The sequence below is a fragment of the Herpailurus yagouaroundi genome, unplaced genomic scaffold (genome assembly GCF_014898765.1).
Source record: "Herpailurus yagouaroundi ecotype Mexico unplaced genomic scaffold, PumYag 557, whole genome shotgun sequence".
NCBI lineage: Eukaryota > Metazoa > Chordata > Mammalia > Carnivora > Felidae > Herpailurus > Herpailurus yagouaroundi.
Window position 1 is genome coordinate 1,072,295 of NW_024412774.1, and position 16,036 is coordinate 1,088,330.

Here is a 16,036-nt window from a genome sequence, read left to right on the forward strand (position 1 = left end):
TTGGAGAATATGTAAATAATGCAGATTAAACTTAAAAAGTGTGTGTGGGGGGGGTGGTCATTACATTGTATACAGCAGGAAAGCACCCAAGGAACAAAAACAAGCAAAAGATACAAACAGACATTTTATCAAGAAGATCTACAGATTCCAAATAAAAGAGAAAAATGTTCAACATCATAAATCCTCAAGGAAATGCAATTAAAATGACTGCTTGCTTATTAAATGGGTAAATTCCAAAGACTGAACGAAAAGACTGATACCACGTACTGGCAAGGATGTGAAAGAACTGGGACTCTCATGCACTCCTGGTGGGTATGCAAAAGCAAACGATCATTTTAGATCAGTCTGGCGGTTTCTTTAGAAGTTAAACATTCACTTACCCTATGACTCAGGCATTTTACTTTGAGTGACTAACACAAGAGAAGTGAAAAATACATACAGACATACAAATGTGCCAGCAGTTTTATTTTCAATAGCTAAAACGAGGTACCTAAAAGACTCCTGAAAGATGAATGGATAAACAAATGGTATATCCATAGAAAAGATGTTACACAGCAATAAAAAGAGTGAAATACTTATATAAACATCACTGAAGAATCTCAAAATAATTACAAATCATAAATCAAACGAAAAAAAACATTTTATGACTCAGATAATAGAAAATCCTAGAAAATACAAACTAATTTATTATAAATGAAGGGAAGTCAGTGGTTGCCTGGACAGGGGAAAGACAGATCAGAAACATGAGGTACATTAGGGGTGATGGACATGTTCATTATGATTATGATGAGGTTCTGTGGGTTTATGCGTATGTCAAAACTTAACTGTACACCTCAAATAGGTGCAATATATTGCATGTCAACTATACCTGAATAAAGTTCTACAAAAGAGTTAAAAAAAAAAAAACCACCCTTAGATCTTCCACTTTTTTCATAAAATTAGGTTTGGCGGCCCTATGTTGACTCTATCTCTTGCCTGATGACCTTGGAAAAGCAGACTTGCCTTTAGCGGTAGCAAATATTTATGAGCAGTTAAATCTATTCCACCTGAGTCAACAAGAATGCTGGCTCAGTGACAGAGCCACATCAACAGATTAAGGGATCTCCTTTCTCTGTATGCCTATTTTCCTACCTGCGTAGAAATGGCCTTTAGGTGAACGTACCAGAACACCTATGGGAATCCACAAAACCAACAGATTTTCTTTGACAAAGACCTCAGCTGCAAAGATGCATGTACCTGGAGGTCCTGAGGATTTGTGCACACTAACACTGCAGATTCACAGTCATCGGAGCATTCTGATACAATTTTAGAAGGGGCATGTCCTGTCTACTTAGCTGCAGTCCCCTCCACTGCAGTGTTTCTGTACCAATTACAGTTGCCCCAGGGCCCTGTATTCTTACCATGACACTAGCCTAGTGAATTCTGGGTATCAGGGCACATGGATCCTTTGTAGGACTGGGGCAGAGAATTCCATCAACACTGAGCATTATGGGACATCCACCGTGAAAAAGAAAAACAATTCATGTTGTTCTCAGAAGCACTGGATGCTGTGAACTTCCTGACTCTTCACTGTTCTGAGCCCACCAAAAAATCCCGATACCCAGTCCCCAAATTAAGACAAGGCCTTGCAGTCTTTCCTAGGAGACCTTGGGCAACAGCATAAATTAGGCCAAAGCTGGAAAGAGAGCTATATTCTTTCATCAAACTGTCATCTCTGAGGCACACAAAGTACTGGGAACCCCATGAAAGCGGTTCACTCCTTAATGCTGGCAGAGCCAGGTGTTTTCAAATTACCTCACACAGTGCATAGAACCCCAAGATCAAAGGTGGCTTAAGCAATAGTGTCTTTTTTTTTTAAATGTTTTATTTAGTTTTGAGACATAAGAGAGACAGAGCATGAGCAGGGAAAGGGCAGAGAGAGAGGGAGACACAGAATCCGAAGCAGGCTCCAGGCTCTGAACTGTCAGCACAGAGCCTGATGTGGGGCTCGAACTCACAAACCGCGAGATCATGACCTGAGTCGAAGTCGGACACTTAACCAACTGAGCCACCCAGGCGCCCCAGCAATAATGTCATTATTGCAAAATCCAAAGCAGTAAGAGGCAGGGAATTCCCAGGTTGGTGACTTGGAAGATAGGAAAATCCAAGGTGAGTGTCACACAAAACTAACACATTGAAAATGCAGTCCTTCTCGGCAAGTTACTGGCAGAACTCAGATTGGGTCCACTGGGCCCAAACTGGGTCAGGGCCATGCCCTAACTTCTACAAGAGAAGAGAATGAAGACCCTATAAGGGCTAAGACTAATCATGATTTCCTCCAGCAAAGGGGGGAGCTTCCCTGAGCACGCTGTGGTGGTAACTGATCACACTGTGTGAACCTGCTGAGTGGTAGAGAGGACAAAACTCTCCCACAGAAACCGGCAGTGACATAAATCTGGCAAAAGCCCTGAACAGGTTAGAAGGTGTAACACAGCTCCTTATAGATTCTCACATACTTGGATCTCCCCACTATGAATTTTCAGACATATAGGCTTAAATTTGCCAGATGGCTTCTTCACAACTTCCCTCTTCCAGTGTAATTATCTAAAAGGAAACCACATGTCCCTGTACACCTAAGGCCTTTCTCTAGTATGGAATCTCTGGTGTTGAATGAAGTCAGATTTGGAGCTAAAGGATTTCCCACATTCTCTGCACTCAGTAGGCCTCTTGCCAGTGTGAACTCTCCGGTGTTGAATGAGGCTGGAGCTTTGGCTAAAGGATTTTCCGCATTCCCCACACTCATAAGGCCTTTCTCCAGTGTGAACTCTCAGGTGTTTGACAAGGTTAGATTTACAGCTAAAGGACTTTCCACATTCACTGCACTCAATAGGCCTTTCTCCAGTGTGAACTCTCCAGTGGTTCTTGAGGTTGGAGCTATGGCTAAAAGATTTTCCACATTCCCCACACTCATAAGGCCTTTCTCCTGTGTGGACTTTCCGATGTGAACTGAAGCTGGAACTTTGCTTAAAGGATTTCCCACATTTAGTGCACTCATAAGGCCTTTCTCCAGTGTGAAGTCTTCTGTGGTGAATGAGGCTGGAGCTTCGGCTAAAGGATTTCCCACATTCGCCGCACTGATGAGGCCTTTCTCCAGTGTGAACTCTCCTGTGGTAAATGAGACTGAAGTTTTGGCTAAAGGACTTCCCACATTCACTGCACTCATAAGGCCTTTCTCCAGTGTGAACTCTCTGATGTTGAATGAGGTTGGACCTTTGACTGAAGGATTTTCCACATTCCCTGCACTCATAAGGTTTCTCTCCAGTGTGAACTTTCCTATGGCTATTGAGGCTGTAGCTTTGGCTAAAGGATTTCCCACATTCACTGCACTCATAGGGCCTTTCTCCGGTGTGAACCCTCCGATGTATAATGAAACTGGAGTAGTAGGTAAAGAATTTCCCACATTCACTGCATTCATAAGGTCTTTCTCCAGTGTGGACTTTCTGGTGCTGGATGAGGTTACATCTTCGGGTACAGGCTTTTCCACATTTGCCACATTCATAAAGCCCTTCTCTAGTGAGGACTCTCTGATCCTGAGCAAGTGTGTCTGTGCAGCTGAAGGCTTTCTTGCATTCTCCACAGTGGTGACGACTTTTTCCATTGTGAAAGATAGCCTCGCACTCATTGTTGAGCTTCTCCCCAGTGTGAGTGACCTGTTGTTGGAGAAATCCCATGCTGGTTAAGAAGTCCTTCCCTGTCTCCTCACAGGTAAGGGGCTTCTCTGACACATGGACTGTACAGCTCTTTATAAACGAGGCTCTGTCCACATAACTTCTGAAGGGAACCTCTCTAGTGTGCTGCCCCTCGTACTGTTGAAGGTTGGCAGCTAAATAGAATTGTTTCCCACATGTATATGGTTTTTCCCCAGGATAAGTTTCCTGGTGCTCAGCCAAGCGCAGAATGTTTCTCAAGATCGGACCGTGCATCTCAAAGGGCTGGGCCTTCTGGGGAGATGAATCTGCCTCAAGAGTCCTGATCTGTGACACTCCTACAGAAATGCTCTCTTCCAAAGGTACATCCTCATCGTCCACTCCGTGCCCACAACCTGAAAGCACAGAAGTGTTCTGATGAAGTACAAGTTGACATTACTGGGAAGGAGGAAGACCCATCACAAAGGTACATCTGACACACTAAAGAACCAGAATATAGAACTCTTTTCAGGCAAAGGAAGTTGGGATTAGGTTTTGGACACAGCTGCTTTGCACTACTGGAATGCCAAGGTCGCAGAATTGGGAAGGCCTCACTAGGCACAGCATATAAGGAAAGGGTTGGGCCAGGGGTGAAACACGTTCTACAACTTGTTCTACTGTCAATGTCTTTTAGCTGGATTACATCTACTGGGGACACGTGATGCTGTGCAGAGGTCTATGTCCATATGTAGGAAAATATGACTGTAAGAAAGTAACTGGTTTTCAAGAATTATTAAAAGATATGTGCATACTTTAGAATACGACAATGCTGGAAAGCACTGTGGAGAGAGGAGTGTGAAGAATGAGTGAGAAAAAAGGTCCAGAGAAGTAGGCATTAGTCCAGGACTGAAGAAAGAATAAAAATGACATCAGCAGGGGCGCCTGGGTGGCTCAGTCAGTCTGACTTCAGTTCAGGTCATGATCTCACAGCTCGTGAGTTCGAGCCCCACGTCGGGCTCTATGCTGACAGCTGGGACCCTGGAGTCTGCTTTGGATTCTGTGTCTCCCTCTCTCTCTGCCCCTCCCCCACTCGCACTCTGTCTCTCTCGCTCTCAAAAATAAATAAAACATTTTTAAAAATGACATCAGCGAAGGTCAAGAATGGAGATGGTAAGATGGAAGTGAGTTGTGGCCACCAGCAATGGCACCAAAACACAAGTCAAATATGATAGGTTCCTGGTGTCATCTGAACACAGCTCTGATATCACACTCTCCCCCAGCTGTCATTCAACTGAGTCAGGCCCTCTCTGGGCCCATCTCATGGAGACTGGAGCTATGTCCATCCTGGGAAGCACAGAGGACTCCTCCCCTAGCCCCCGCTGAGTAAGAGACCTGGAAGAGCCCAGCAAGAGACCTGGAAGATCCAAATCCTAAGGGAAAGACAGGACGGGTCAGTGGCCAATAGTGGCCTGGAACAACTCGGCACACAACCGGTCACAGGAAAGATACTACAAAAAGTACCTGCAGGCCCAGCTAGAGGGAAGATGGTGGGACAACAAGCACCAGGAACCTGTCTCTTCACTGGACCACAAAGGCACTGACAGAATCAATCTGATATAACTATATTGCAACTCTAGAGTCTAGTGAAGGCTTACAATATGCTAAGTTGCTTTAATTGCTCAATCTCAGCTCTTAGCACTGTATAGGTTATCCACCTCCCAACTCCTCCAGCTCTGAGCCCCAGAGCGGGCAGCCATACACATATTCTGCAGCAGCTTGCTAAAGCCAGGGTGGGCAATAGGGACCCCTTCCTCCAGGCACCACAGATCTGTGCCCAAACTGCTTCTAATGACTGGAGGTGCGACGACAGATGGGCAGCCATTGTTGCAAAGCCTCTCCCTCACTGGCTAAAATGATTTTACAGGGGATTTAAAGGACAGACATCTATCCCCTCTACTCCCCTCCCTTCATCATGTTTCTCTTATTCCCCTTTTGGGAAGCAAAAATTCATGGACTAGGATGTTCAAAATCAATCACATATATGGGGGAATACAGAAAATCATCATACATGCCCAGGGAAAGGCACAGTCTCAGAAAAAAACAGAGAAGACCTTAAGTTTATACCTCAGACTGATCTCCAGCACAGCACCCCACAACCATTAAACAAACAAAAAGCAACCTCCAAATGTCCAGTTTTTAACAACAATAACAAATCACATGACATACAAAGCAACAGGAAAGTTTAGCACATTCTAAAGGAAAAAAAATTCAAGAGAAATTGTCCTTGAGAAAGACCACATTGTGTACTTATTAGACAAAGACTTTAATTTTTTTTGATGTTTTTATTATTTACTTTTGACAGAGAGAGAGAGAGAGAGAGAGAGCAAGCACACACAAGCAGGGGAAAGGCAGAGAAAGATGGAGACACAGAATCCAAAGCAGGCTCCAGGCTCTGAACTGTCAGCACAGTGCCTGACACAGAGCTTGAGCCCACAAACCACAAGATCATGACCTGAGCCAAAGTCGGATGCTTAACTGACTGAGCCACCCAGGTGCCGCAATTAGACAAAGACTTCAAAACAACTGTCTAAAAGATGCTCAAAGAGCTAAAAAAAAAAAAAAAAATGTGGACAACGTCAAGAAAATGTTGCATGACCAAAACAGAAATATTAATAGAGATAGGGAACATAAAAAACAATCAAAAAGATATTCTGGGACTTAAAAGTAGAATAACTGAATGAAAGAAGTCACTAGAGGGATACAAAAGCAGCTCTGAGTAGGCAGAAGAAACAATCAGTGAACCTGAAGATAGTGAATCTGAGGAAAAGAAAGAAAAAGCATCGACCAGGAGTGAACAGAACAAAAGAACCTGTGGGATGCCATCACTAAACCAATATATGCAATGCATTAGTCTAGAAGAAAAAGAGAGAAACGAAAGGACACAGAGCTTATTTGAAGAAATAATCCCTGAAAACTTCCCAAATCTGATGGAAGAGACAAATATTAACATCTGAGAGGCTCAGTGAACTCCAACCAGGATAAACTCTAAGGCTCACACTTGGCTCATTACAAACAAAGTGTCAAAAGCCAAAGGCAAAGAGAGAATCTTAAAAGCAGCAATACAGAAGTGATTATCACATACAAGGGATCGCCAATAAGATGATCAAATTTCTAATCAGAATCCACTGAGGCCAGAGGCAGTGGGTTGCTATATTCAAGTGTTGAAATAAAAAGTGGTCAACCAGAATTCTATAACCAGCAAAACATCCTCCAAAAATGACACAGTAATTGAGACCTTGCAGATACATAAAAGCCAAGGGAGTTCTTTACTACTAGATGTGTCCTGCAAGAAATGCTAGAGGTGGTCCTTCAGGTTGAAATGAAAGGACACTAGATGGTAACTCAAAGCCATCTGACCAAATCAAGATCTCTGTTAAATTAAATACAGACAATTACAAAAGCTAATTGTGTTGTAACTTAACATTTAAGAGATTAATCCATACATAATAATTACTGGTCTAAATTTTTGGACATACAACATATAAAGATGTAATTCTGTGACATCAACAACTACCAGGGACAAATCTGTATAGAAGAATTTTTAAAAATATGATTGAAGCTAAGCTGACATAAATTCATACTCTGTGTTATAATTTTAGCACATTAGATATAACCCCATGGTTAACTAAAAGAGAGAGAGAGAGAGGTCCAGAAAGTACACACACACACACACACACACACAACACCCAAATTAAAATATTTCACTACAAAAATATCATCCGAACAGAAAAGAGAGTAAGTAATGCAGGAAATGAGGGACAAAAAAGCTATAAGGCATACAGAAAACAAACAGCAGAATGACAGAGGTCCCTCCTCATCAGTAATTACTATAAATCTAAATAGATTACACTCTGCAAACAAAAGACAAAATTGGTAGAATGGATAAGAACATGATCCAACAATATGCTGCTCGTAAGACACCCACTTTACACCCAAAGACATGAATAAAAGTTGAAAGTGAAACCTTGGAAAAACACATTCCATGTGAACAGTAATCCAAAGACAGTAGGGGTGGCTATACCAATACCAGAAATAGAGACTTTACATCGAAAATGGTTATCAGACAAAGAAAGACACTGTATTAATAAAAGATTCAATACGTAAGAAAATATGATAGGGGCTCCTGGGTGGTTCAGTTGGTTAAGCGTCTGACTTCGGCTCAGGTCATGATCTCACGGTCTGTGAGTTCGAGCCACGTGTCAGCACAGAGCTGCTGCCTGCTGAGATGCAGCACAGAGCACGAAGCCTGCTCCGGATTCTGTCTCCCTCTCTCTGCCCCTCCCCCGCTCACACCTCTGTCTCTTTCTCTCTCTCAAAAGTAAGTAAACATTAAAAAAATTTTTTTAAAGAAAATAAAACACAAATATGTAACAATTATAAACATTTATGTACCTATGACCAAATAAAGATCTCTGCTAAATTACAGACCATCAAAACCTATGAAGCAAAAACTTACACTTGACAAGAGAAATAGACAGTTCTAAAATAATAGTTGGAGACATTAATGCCCACTCTCGATAATACAGAATAAACACACAGAAGTAAGGAGATAGAGGACGTGAACAACACCATAAACCAACTAGATCTAGCAGAATATACAGAATGCACTACCCAAGAGCAATAGAATATACATTCTTCTCAACTGCACAGGGGGCATTTTCCAGGATAAACCATATGCTCAGCTGCAAATTAAGTGTCATTGGATTTAAAAAGACAGAAATCACACAAAGCATCTTTTTAACCACAATGGGATAAAGTTAGAAATCAAAAACTGAAGTAAAACTGGAAAATTCACTAACCTATGGAAATTAAATCATTTTTAAACAACCAATGGGTCAAAGAAGAATCACAAGGGAAATCAGAAAATATGCAGAGACAAATGAAAATGGAAACACAGTATTAGCAAAAATTAATGTGAAGCAGCAAAAGCAGCACTAAGAGGGAAATTTATAGCTACAAACACTTATATTAAAAAAGCAGAAAGGGGCACCTGGGTGGCTCAGTTGGTTAAGCATCCTACTTTGGCTCAGGTCGTGATCTCACAGCTTGTGGGTTCAAGCCCTGTGTCACGTTCTGTGCTGACAACTCGGAGCCTGGAGCCTGCTTCTGACTCTGTCTCTCTCTCTCCTTCTCTCTCTGCCCCTCCCCCACTAGCTCACATGCTCTCTCTCTCAAAAAAATACACTTAAAAAAAAAAAGATCTCAAATCAACAGCCTAACTTTACAACTTAAAGATCTACAAAAAGAGCAAAGAAACCCAATGCTAGCAGAAAAAAAATAATAAAGATTAGAGCTGAGATAAATAGAGATAAGAAACACATGAAAGAAAAAAAAAATGACAAAACTGAAAGCTGGTTCTTTCAAAATGCTATCAAAATTGACAAATGGGGCACGTGGCTGGCTCAGGTGGAGCAAGTGACTCTTGACCTCAGGGTTGTGAGTTTGAGCTCCATGCTCGGTTTAGAGATTACTTAAAAATAAAATCTAAGGGGCGCCTGGGTGGGTCAGTTGGTTAAGCATCTGACTCTTGATTTTGGCTCAGGTCCTGATCTCATAGTTCATGAGATCAAGCCCCGCATTGGGCTCTGTACTGATAACAAGAAACCTGCTTGGGATTTTTCTCTCCCTTGCTCTCCACCCCTCCCCCACTCTCTCTCTCAAAATAAATAAATAAACTTAAAAAAAATAACTAACTAAATAAATAAAATCTTTAAAAGTTGACAAACTTTACCCTAGAATGGCAAAAAAGAAAGAAAAAAAAAAGGAAGACTGAAAATAGTAAAATAAAAAATTATCATGGGGACATTATTACCAGTTCAACAGGAATAAAATAGATTATAAAAGAGTACTAGTAAGGAGACTGAATCACTAAGCAAAAACCTCCTAACAAAGAAAAGTCCTGGACTTGATGGCTTCACTGGTGAGTTCTACCAACCACACTTAATGAAGAAATAACACCTATCTTTATCAAAAACAGACAAAGTCACTACAAGGAAACTACAGACCAATATAATTGATTCATCAATGCAAAAAAAATCATTAACAAAATACTAGCAAACTGAATTCAGCAGCACAGGAAAGGATTATACACCACAAACTACTGGGACTTATTTCTAGAATGCAAGGATGGTTCAACATACGAAAATTAATCATTAAAATACATCCTATTACAGAATGAGGAAAAAATTATATGATCATCTCAACTGATGCACAAAAAGCATCTATCAAAATTTTAACACCCTTTGATGATGCAAACAGTCAGCAAACTAAGAACAGAAGAAAACTACCTTACCATAATAAAAGAAAAAGATTAAAACCCATGGCTAATATGGTGAACGCTTTTCCTCCAAGATCAGGAAGAAGAAAATTATACAAAATGGTATTGGAAGTTCTAGACAGAAGGGGAAAAAAAAGAGGAAAGTCATCCAAAAGGAAAGGAAGAAGTAAAATTATCTTTGCTTATGAGTACATGATACACAGAAAACTAGGCCTAAAGGTTTAAAAAATGTTCAGAATAAATGAATTCAACAAAACAACAGGACACAAATAGAACATAAAAAAATCCAGCTGCATTTCTATACACTACAATAAACAATCTAAAAAGGATACTAAAAACAATTCCACTTATAATAGTATCAAAAGAATAACATACTTAGAAATTAACTAAACCAAGGAAGTAAAAAATTTGAACACAATAAAGTACAAAACACTGGTAAAAGAAATTGAAGAAAATATTAATAAATGGGAATACATCCATATTTATGGATTAAAGATTTAATACTGTTAAGATGTCAAATACTACTCAAAACCATCTACAGAGTCAATGCAATCTCTATCAAAATTCCAATTTTTTTTGTAGTAATGGAAAAATTCACATGGAGCGATGCCTGGGTGGCTCAGTTAAGTTTCTGACTCTTGATTTCAGCTCAGGTCATGATCTCACAGTTTGTGACTTTGAGCCCGGCACGGGACTCTGTGCTGACAGCATGGAGCTTACTTGGGATTCTCTCTCCCCCTCTCTCTGCCCCTCCCCCACTCACACCCTAACTCTCTCTCTCTCAAATAAATAAATAAAAACTTTTCAAAATAAACAAAAAAGAAAAAAAACTCTCAAGGACACCAAACAGCCAAAACAATCTTAAAAAAGACTAAAGCTGGCAGAGTCATACTTCTTAATTAAAATTTTACTGCAAAGCTACAGTAGTCAAAACAGTGTGATACTGGCATAAAGACAAATACAGTCCAATGGAATAAACACTCCAGAAATAAACTCTTGCACATATGGTCAACCGATTTTCCACAAGGAGGACAAGACCATTCTAGACCATTCAGTGGGGAAGATCCATGAGGCTACCATCAAAACTACTGATCCTGAATCCTTCCCTGTGAGGGTTTAAAGCAGCAGGTATTGGGGCAATAAAGGAAGAGAAATGGGTATGCACTCAGTCCAGCTCTAGTAACCACAGCACCCAGCCAGGGAATCGGGAAGGCCCAGTACCCATCATTCAGATGCGAGACCAAGCTGTGCTTGGAAGGGAGAAAGGCAGGGCCCCGCCTACGGCACAGGGGTGGGTGTGAGGGCCTTACCTAGTGAGGATGTGAGCGCAAAGTTCTCCAGCATCACATCGTGGTACAGGCATCTCTGATCCTCATCCAGGAGATCCCACTCCTCCCAGGAGAAATATAGGGCCACGTCCTCAAAAGTAACACTTCCCTGCCAAGATAGAGACAGATGAACCACAAACGGCCTCACTCCTGCAGACCCGTAATCTCCATCCCAACACATTTATCCCATGTTCACCCTCCTCCCAAGATCCACAATGAGACGAGATACCAGACTCTGGGATCACTGCTGTCTGCTTCTTCCTTATACTCCCACTAATCACTGTGTTCACTCTGCGCCCCACTCTGCAAGTGTGTTAAGCTGGAGTGTGTTAGGACCTAGATTAGACGCCAGACCTTCCATCTCCTCCAGATAGATGTCTAACTTCGCAGGCAGTCATTCCAAGCTTGACTGGCGGCCTGCCACGCTTGGCTCTCACCAGAAAGAAAGGAGGAGCCTAATTCCCCGAGCCTCACCTCCAAGCAGTTCCACATCATGACACCTGTTTCTAATGAGCTTCCGCATCTCTTTCCTTGGATGGCCCCGTATGGGAATCTCACCATATAAACCCCGGCCTAGGCGCCACCCTGAGCTAGAATTCTTCAGGGTCCCCAACCCAAGGGCTGGGGGAATGGCAGGTGAAGAGTCACAGGACACCACAAATCTGGACCAAATGTGCGGCAGGGCCAGTGAGGGGCTGATACACCTGCACTTACCTGTGGAGGCTCCCAAAGCAGTTCTGCAACCACGGAAACCTATGGGAAGAGGCGAGTCTTTGAGGGACGGAACCCTGGCGATTTTCCAGGGGGGGGCTTTCTATCCCGGGCTGACTGGTCGGCTTCTGGGCCGGCTCTCGCCGGCTGTGTGTCCTCGGAAAAAGACCTCCCTCTGCCTCAGTGCCCTCCTCGCCCCCTACAACCCGTTCTACTGAGCAGACGTTGGAGAACATCTCGAACCCACGTCTCTCTTTTCCTCGCGATTCTCCATTGCTCTCAGGGCTCTAGGAAAGGAGCTTCAACCCCACAGCCCGCCACTCAACCCAAACCGTCTCCTGCGGCAGCAGGATGGACCCCAGGTTTCCGGGTGTTTCCGTTCAAACCCCCTGCAGCCCTTCCCCGGCAGCCCGCTCCCGCACCCCGTCACGCCGGCGCTCAGACACGGGGCCCCCGCCCGCGAGCGCCTCCCCCGCCCGGACGCGGGGACCCGGGCCGCAGGGACGCGACCAGGAGCCCCGCGCTCGGGCCTGGAGGGTCTGGGGGGGGGGGGGGGGGAGGGTCGGGGGCCGCGCGTTTACCTCAGCCGGGTCCCTGCGCGCGGCCGCCGCCATCGGACTCTGTGGGAGAAGAGATGACAGCTGAGCGACCCGGACGGTCACGGACTCCGCAGTGTCCAGGCCGGGCTCGCAGGCAGCGAAGTCCCCGACCCCAGACCAGCCTCCGTACAGCGGGGACGAAGCCTCCTCTCGTGCCTCCTGTGTCGGTCGCCCGGGTCCCAAGCCGGTGTTCCGCACCTTCCGACCGAGCCCGGAGACCCCAGAACCGCTAAAACGACCGCCACGGAAAAGGCGGAAGCCCCGCCTTAAGGCGATACGCCCTTCCGGAAGTGTCCCTTTTCTGGATTTTCATTGGGTTATTGCCCCTGCCGTTCAAAGCAGAGTTTTCAGGGTAATGTAGTCCCAACGGCAGGGGTTGCCGAACCCCAGAAAGTCTCGGAGAAGGGGTCGAGCAGCGTCGCGAGGCCTCTGGGAAGTGACACCCCCCCCCCCCATACTTCTAAGGTCGAGGAGCGACTTCATTTCTTCTTAACAGTGGCAGGCCAATTCCTGGGAGTGTGAACTGCACTTTAAGGTCAGGGCTACCGATCCCTGAAGTGTTTCCACGTTATTTCAGACTCTATGATAAGGCAACTCTAGTGATCATCGCTGGTAGCTGGAAGCGAGGAAACATTATCTTACTGCTCTTTACATGCCTGCAGCCTGAGGTGGGAAGGTCATTTTTGTGAGCTTCACTGGCTTGGGTCAGGGACAAAAAACAAAAAGACACACAGGACCAGGACAGAGAAAATAGAGGAAGGGTACTGGGCAGCTCTGAAGCCGGTTATCCTAGTGGGCTCTGGGCCTCTGGTCCTTGGTCCCTTCTTCCTGTTAGTCAGTGCTTGTGTCCAACTCAATGAGAAACACTTTTTTTTTTTAAATTTTTTTTCAACGTTTATTTATTTTTGGGACAGAGAGAGACAGAGCATGAATGGGCGAGGGGCAGAGAGAGAGAGGGAGACACAGAATCGGAAACAGGCTCCTGGCTCTGAGCCATCAGTCCAGAGCCGGACGCGGGGCTCGAACTCACGCACCGCGAGATCGTGACCGGGCTGAAGTCGGACGCTTAACCGACTGCGCCACCCAGGCGCCCCTTTTTTTTTTTTTTTTTTTTTTTAGAAACACTTTTATCTACAAAACATAAAACTTTTATACATGCACATTTCCCCCAATACACATTTACATTATTAATGCATAAAATAAAAAATTAACTATTGTTTATTAAGGAGCACTACTGTATGTACATTTATAAAATAAAAGTGGAAAGTCTATGATAATTCTACCTCCTGGAGAAACGCAATGTTTGCAGGATGGTATCCTTTTAGAATTTTCTTTGCACATGGATACACCCCTCTGTGTGCTTATGCATTCCTATGTATTCCTACAAGTTGTCATACTTTGTGCATAAACCTGAGGCTTGCTTTGCTTAGTTAACAAGTTGTTCTTGTTCACCATTATATCATTGATTCTAGAAGAATACTTTGTACCTGATAATCACCTAATTATATAGATATAGATATATAGATATAGATATAGATATAGACATAGATATAGATATAGATAGATATAATCGATCCACTTGCAGAAGTCAGAACAGAAGAGTTTAACTGGATTAGGAAAAAATTTTCTGGTGCAGAAGTCAAAGAAGAACAGAGAGACATGGGTGTCACTGCTAATGAGCACAAAGGGGCTGAATGCTGGGAAACATAAAGCTGTCGGCACAGAGGTGTCCACCAGCCACTGCTTTGGATTCACAATTAAAGTCAAAATGGAAGAAAGACAATAAAAGCCACTCAGAAGGCGGGTCATTCTGAGAGAAACCCCTCTGGACACTCTGTAAATAGAACACAGGTTTACATCCAGCATCATCCAGGAAATATTTCAATCCAAAAGCTGCCATTGTCTGTGAGATCCTTCTGGAGAAAAGAGTCAGTCTTTGGCTCTTAGTCTTGTTGGCTAAGACTAGTTGGTTGACAATCTGAGCTGTGGTCTCAACTTGTATCCAGTGAGCAAAGTGAAGTTATAAAGGCAAAGGAGGGCAGAACTTCCCAGCATCCCAGCTCCAGTCTGAGGAAGATAATTCCCATCTCCAAGTTGGCATGTCCAGCACCTTCATATCCAGAAGATACTGATTTTAATTTGAGACAGAAATGAATGGATAAAGATAAAACAATAACAACAACAACAACAAACATGTTTCTGCTCAGCTGTATCTACTGTTTTACTATGTAACACACACATTTCCCCTCTTTCAGTAATACATTTTCTTACTTTAAATGGATTTTAAGAATATGTGCTTATGGGTGTGGTGGTTAAGGTTTATAGTAGAATCAATTTAAATGTCCCTGTAAAGGAGGCTGTTTGAATAAATGAACCATTCATACAATATATTTCCTTAGAGCCGTAAATCAAATGAAGATCATTTCCACCATGTCTGAAGTTACCTGCAGGGAAAAAGGGCAGGTGGGTTAGAGGGTTTTTAGTATTCTACAATTGTTTTGATGACTGTGAAGGAATAAGAATATAAATAAGTTTATACACATTATTTATACAACTGCATTAAAACTTAAAGAATGAATTAGAAACATAAGAATGATGATATAGAGGGGCAGAGATGAAATAGTATGAAGGGACATAAATCAAAACTAGACATAACTGAATTTAGTTATAGGTTTGACTTTTGGACGAATACAAATACTTTTACATATTATATCAAAATGAAGTTGAAACAATCAAATTCAATGACAAATGTGAGACAAGATACATAAAGCAGACCGTGTAATAAATTTATAATCCATCTGAACAAAATATTAATACTTCAAGTACATTAAAAAGTACACTTTAAAAAAAGTTTATTGGGGCGCCTTGGTGGCTCAGTCCATTAAGCGACCAGCTTTGGCTCAGGTCATGATCTCACAGTTTGTGAGTTCAAGCCCCGCCTCGGGCTCTATGCTGACAGCTCAGAGCCTGGAGCCTGCTTCAGATTCTGTGTCTCCCTTCTCTCTGCCCCTCCCCCGCTCATGCTCTGTCTTTCTCTCTCAAAAATAAATAAACATTAAAAACAATTTTTTTAAGTTTATTTATTTACTTTGGTGGTGGGGGGGGTGCAGACAGAGAGGGGGACAAAGGATCCAAAGCAGGCTCTGAGCTGACAACAGCATGCCCTATGTGGGGCTTGAACTCATGAACGATGAGATCATGACCTGAGCCGAAGTCAGACACTCAATTGATTGAGCCATCCAGGTGCCCCTCATAATCATATTTTAATAAAATATTGATATTCATATTTATATTAATAAGTAAGCATATTATTTAAGAAAGAACTGATGCTTTGATCAAAGAGGGAAAATAAATTAAAAGGAAAGTAATTTAGGTAAAAATTATGTGATTTTAAAT

At 42.8% G+C, this 16,036-nt stretch overlaps 2 protein-coding genes across 3 annotated transcripts in view; both read right to left on the minus strand.

Moving 5' to 3' along the window:
- LOC121023457 (zinc finger protein 304-like) overlaps positions 1–16,036 on the minus strand; it is a 498,588-nt gene that overhangs the window by 101,373 nt on the left and 381,179 nt on the right. The gene's annotated exons all lie outside the window — the stretch shown is intronic.
- LOC121023463 (zinc finger protein 211-like) lies at positions 1,978–13,472 on the minus strand. Its single transcript, XM_040465382.1, has 4 exons — positions 12,623–13,472; positions 12,045–12,083; positions 11,313–11,439; positions 1,978–4,081 (listed from the first exon to the last, which is right to left on the minus strand). Exons 1-4 carry the CDS (start codon positions 12,653–12,655, stop codon positions 2,613–2,615), a joined length of 1,668 nt encoding a protein of 555 aa, XP_040321316.1. The 5' UTR covers positions 12,656–13,472; the 3' UTR covers positions 1,978–2,612.